We start from the raw sequence: 5,241 nt of genomic DNA, 5'->3' as shown, positions 1-5,241 counted from the left end.
CAGAAGCTGGTGATTCGAGAGTGTACCCGATTGTAACCTCCGACAATAATGTAGGGCTGCCTGTCCATGAAACATCTGTCACTTAAAGTATCATGAAGATAACAATGTGTAACTGACGAATAAAAATGACTCGTTTGCCCAAGTTTGTATTGAGATAGTCGGCAAATGTATCACATACAAACACCCCCTGATCTTAATTCTTTACCTACGGTCCTCTCACCTTCTCGTGCCCATGTTTGCACTACCTATATTTATATACACCAAATGTGTATTCAAACAATGTCGTTATTTTTTTTTTTTACAGCAACCTACAAAAAAAAAAAATCTATTTTGACAGGGCAAAAAAAAATTCCTGAGGGGCGGGGATGCATAACGATTGCTCTGTGTAAGAATAATAGATAGCATTTGTATAGCGCAAATCCCCGCTAAACAGCAAGCTCTATGCGCTTCACAATCTATACTATTACCCCAGCAGACCTGGGAGCATTCTGAAACAAACTCAACTTCCTGGGAAGTATACAGTGCAAGCAGCTAATTATAGGCGCTAAAACACTAACATACTGCCAAGTTCTTTCGCTGTCTATGGCCGAGTACCCATTTCCACCTGGGTGAAGTGAGGAAAATTCGTGTAAAGTGCTTTTCCCAAGGACAACGTCGGGCCCGCAGCTCGAACCCCCGACCTCGCAACCTCACGATTATGAGTCCGGTAGCCTAACCACTAGGCCACCGACGCCTCTCACAATATATGTCACTCTCAAAATGGCGTGTAGCGGAGTCTTACAATAAGCAGTTGAATAGAAATTTGCATATGGGTTTTACATGCTATTTACCCTCAGGAATATTTTCAGCCCTGCAAAAAAAAAAAAAAAAAAGTTACCGGTTTTGTCTCTTCGTTTGCTGTAAGAAACAACTTTGGTTGGATGCATATGCTAGTGTTTGCCAGTCTGGGTACGAGCGTCCACAAGTGAGCGATTAGGTGATTTTTGCTGGGTGGTGAGGAAAAAAGTCAGAAAAAGACATATTTAGTTAGTAGGACACCTTGAATAGATATACAGGCGGTGAACATCTAGCGCTCACTGGCAAAACTGAAGGCAAGCGAAGCAGGAGTAAACCCAGAGCAACCTTCTAAGAGAATCTAAACCAATGGGTGACGGGGAAAGACCAGGGCAGTACAGCTATTTAAAGAGCATCCGAGAAAAGGAATGAATGGAGAAGCTTGATTGTCAATGTCTGTCGCAGATCTGGCACTTTATGATGATGATAAAGATGATAGGTAGTGAAAAAAACCTGTGTTGTTACATGTGTTATTGAATGCTCCATTTGGAAATACATGTAGGTGGGCGGTACCAAAATGTGAGTCTCTTACTAAATGGGACAAAAGCAGGCAATGGCTACAATACGCAAGAGACATAACCGAAAAATACGACGTCAATGTTTAAAAATAGACCTTTTTGTCTTTTAAAAAGCGGTACATTCTTTCCCAGCATTGTTTCTGTCTATCAGTACTGCCTTTTTCCTGCTTGAAATATTTATCATCAGGGTACGCTTTAATTTACTATTGCCAACAAAATGGGTACTCTGGTGTCATGAATTGCTCCTTCTTTCCTGTCAAACATTTATTATCATTCTTTTCTTTCCTCCTTCTTTCCTATCAAACATGTATTATCATTCTTATCTTTCCTCCTTCTTTCCTATCAAACATTTATTATTATCATTCTTATCTTTCCTCCTTCTTTTCTTTGTAAGTTGCTCTCTGGTAACACTTCTGTTCTTCGGCACTTTTACGATCTTTTCGAGCCTAGAATTTGTTTTTCCGTCATTTTGTTGTCGTTTCTGTCTTTCTTTTTCTCTCTTGCTTTCCACTCGCACACCCCCACCCACTCCTGTTCATTTCAGTTCATTGTGATGCAAGTGCCGTTAATGTCCAATAAAACTTTACTGAAGCAAATAATTATGTCTCTTCGGTCCAGTTACTGACCACTGACCAGTAGTACGTCATCATCATGCGACTGTCGCCCAGAGAGCAGGACGGTCTTCTGGTGTCACAGGCTGGCTTCCTGGCACAGCGTCGACTGGCACGAGGGGTCAGGCTGAACCAACCCGAGGCGGTGGCGCTGATATCTACGCAGGTACTGTGTGTATGTGTGTGTGTGTGTGTGTGTGTGTGTGTGTGTGTGTGTGTGTGTGTGTGTGTGTGTGTTTGTGTTTGTGTTTATGTGTGTGTGTGTGTCTGTATGTCTGTCTGTCCCTCTTTGTATCTTCCTCCCCCCCCCTCTCTCTCTCCCCCCCCCCTCTCTCTCTCTCTCTCTCTCTCTCTCTCTGTTTCTCTTTCTCTCTGTGCCTAGTCTTAATCTCTGTCTCTCCCTGTCAGCCTCTTTCTCTCTGTCTCACACTTACACGTTACATAAAACATTACCCTGCTTGGAAATACACATAAAGATTTGCCGTACGAATATTCAGGACTTTTAAATAAAGGTGACACAAGTGGCCGCTGGCTTTTAAGTGGTTGACAAGCTCTTGTTTATGTCATTGAGAACCTACAGAATATTACTGATTCTGTGGCTAACTACTACTTTAAAAATGATCATTTCCATTGTATTGGCTTCTTCTACATAATGGGGTCTTTTTAAAACTCTCGCCCCCCCCCCCCCTGTCCCTCCGTTGCAATTTGTTCACGATGTGCCATTCCACACGTTGTGTAAATAGCATTGGACATCATAATGCTGAAACGAAAAGTGAACTCATGGGTGGTTGTCGGGTGCTTTTGTGTTGATTGTTCCTTTTTTTTCTTTAAAATAATCTATCGCCTTTATCTCTCCTCCTTTTTTTAATTTGCACGGTACTTTTCATAAGCACCTCTAATCTTCGGCTACCTTAAGACCTATTCATGATGCAAGTGCCGCAACTCTTATTAAGACTAAAACAAAACTTCCCTGCCAAACATCTATCCTCCTTATTTCTTCTTCTTTTCTTTGCACGTTAGTCTCTGGTAACACCTCTTATCTTCAGTACTTACGATGTGACATTTTATTTGTGTTGCGTTTAACGCAGTATTTACTAAAACCCAGTTTCCCATTAGCCATCTACCATTCTTATCTCTCCTCCTTTTCTTTGTACGTTAGTTGTTGTTTTTTTTACGCCTTTAAGCTTCAGCACTTATATGACCTATTTGTGTTTTCAAATACAGAAACACTTACTAAAACCTTTTTTTTCTGTCAAACATCTATCATTCTTATCTTTCCCCCTTTTTTTGTACGGTACTCTCTGCATGGTAACTCATATTTTCTTCAGCACTTATAATATAACATATTAGTATTGCAAGAAACGTAAAATCTCTTACTAAACCTATAGCTGATTAATTACTATAACTATAGCTGATAAATAAAACTTCAGCTGACTGATTACTAACACTTTAAGTGAATTCTAATACGGGGTGCCCCCTACGGATGGAATCGGGCGATCGGGCCTATCGACCGACTCGGTCGCCTAAAACAAACATGTTTTGTTTTGTTTCAGGCGACCGACTCGGCCCGTTCCAGCCGTGGTAGGCACCCCGTATAAAGCTATAACTGAATTAAAAAAACCAGAGCTGAAGCGTGACATCAAGTGAATAAATAGAAAGCAGCAACCTCTCTGCACCTGACTCTTCCACAGATGCAGGAACTGGCGCGGGACGGCGAGCGTGTGTCTTCTCTCATGGAGAAGGGAAGGTATCTCTTAGGTCAGTCTTTACAACGGCAGAAGATATTCGGAGACGTCTCCGGCCAGAGACCGTAAATACGGTTTTTATAATTATTGTTTCCGGCGAGCACCCAGGAATTATTCGGAGACGCACTCCCGCACACAGATGCACTGCTTTCGGGGGGTCAAATTGCGTATTATTTGCTGCAGATCACACTTACATCCACTAAAACTGTTGCAAATCAACTATTAAAAAAACCAAAACAACTTCAAACATAACTGCAAAATATCCGTTTAACCCTCTAACCCCCCACCTATTTTTTACTTGATCTAGAGCCACAAAGCAATTTGATTGGTCTATCTCCGTTGCAGACGTCTCCGGATAGATACTGCGCTTTACAAAACAGGTTTCATCATATCAAATATCTTGCCCCTACCCCCTTAACCTCCCCTCCCCGAAAAAAAACGACAACCACCCAAAGCCCAAGAGCGAATTCCGAAGGTCCATCCTCCCCTCCTACTTCCCTGCAAGACACTTGTGCTGACAGTTAATTTTAAAAAAGCGAAAGGGAGAGGGAGGGAGATGGAGAGAGAGAGAAAGAACGAAAGGGAGAGAGAGAGAGAGAGAGAGAGAGAGAGAGAGAGAGAGAGAGAGAGAGAGAGAGAGAAATAGAGGAGGTGGGGAGGGAGCAAATGTAACTTGCCCATAACTCTGAAACGTTCTGAGGACTGTAAATGCTTTACGGAGCAGAGGGTTAATAATATCGATTGTAAAAACGTAAATCTCTTTTGTTTGTTTTAGTCGGCGTTTCATGGCTCTTGGGTCATATAAGTGCCAAAAGTTAGAGGTGTTACAAGAGAGTATCAAACATAAAAAAGAAGGAGGACAGATAAAGACGATAAGGTGTTTTGTATTTGTAGGAAATATTATAAAAGAGCAAACCACACTAGAGCGCCCGCTAACCTCCCACACCAAATCTCTTAACTGTGATTTTCCTTTGATCGCTTTTAAACACAAGGGGGCTATCCCGAAAAATGCTGTTTGAGAAAATCGAAGCTAAAGTTTTTGCCCATTTTTCTGTTTCTTTAAAAGACAAGGAGAGTTTTCTCTATAACCAAGGAGATGTACACACCAGTGAAACCAAACGTCTCCTATAAAAGGTAGGGCAAAGCCCACTTTTGATGCAGATCGAGATTTCTGGAAACCCCCGAAATCTGGGTTAGCCCGCTTTGTCCTTAAAAGTGACCATTTTACAAAGAGACCGGGAAACCAGAGCGCACACAAGAACAGACCGCTGCCCTTATAGCTGCTGTTCCCTTATCCAGCACGCCATAGGATTTGGGTTTGAATCCGGGAGGTTACAATTTCATCTCGAGTGTCAGGTTTTATTGGAGCAGGGACATAGGTTGGAAGAAATGGTAAAAAGGAGTTAGAAGAAGCTTGGCAGTATTCCAGCAACGTGGATGAACTGTGATCAAAAGAAAAGAACGAGCATAAGAGAGAGAGAGAGAGAGAGAGAGAGAGAGAGAGAGAGAGAGAGAGAGAGAGAGAGAGAGAGA

General features: G+C 42.1%; 1 protein-coding gene across 1 annotated transcript in view; it reads left to right on the top strand.

Moving 5' to 3' along the window:
• Positions 1–5,241, top strand: part of LOC101849959 (urease subunit alpha) — a 36,259-nt gene that overhangs the window by 3,821 nt on the left and 27,197 nt on the right. Inside the window, exons 2-3 of the mRNA XM_013087701.1 lie at positions 1,971–2,129; positions 3,655–3,721. Coding sequence (XP_012943155.1) covers positions 2,004–2,129; positions 3,655–3,721 — 193 coding nt within the window. The 5' untranslated portion in view covers positions 1,971–2,003. The remainder of the gene's footprint in view (positions 1–1,970; positions 2,130–3,654; positions 3,722–5,241) is intronic.

This window comes from Aplysia californica, unplaced genomic scaffold, assembly GCF_000002075.1.
Source record: "Aplysia californica isolate F4 #8 unplaced genomic scaffold, AplCal3.0 scaffold00626, whole genome shotgun sequence".
Lineage (NCBI taxonomy): Eukaryota > Metazoa > Mollusca > Gastropoda > Aplysiida > Aplysiidae > Aplysia > Aplysia californica.
This window is presented reverse-complemented; position numbering and strand designations above follow the sequence as displayed.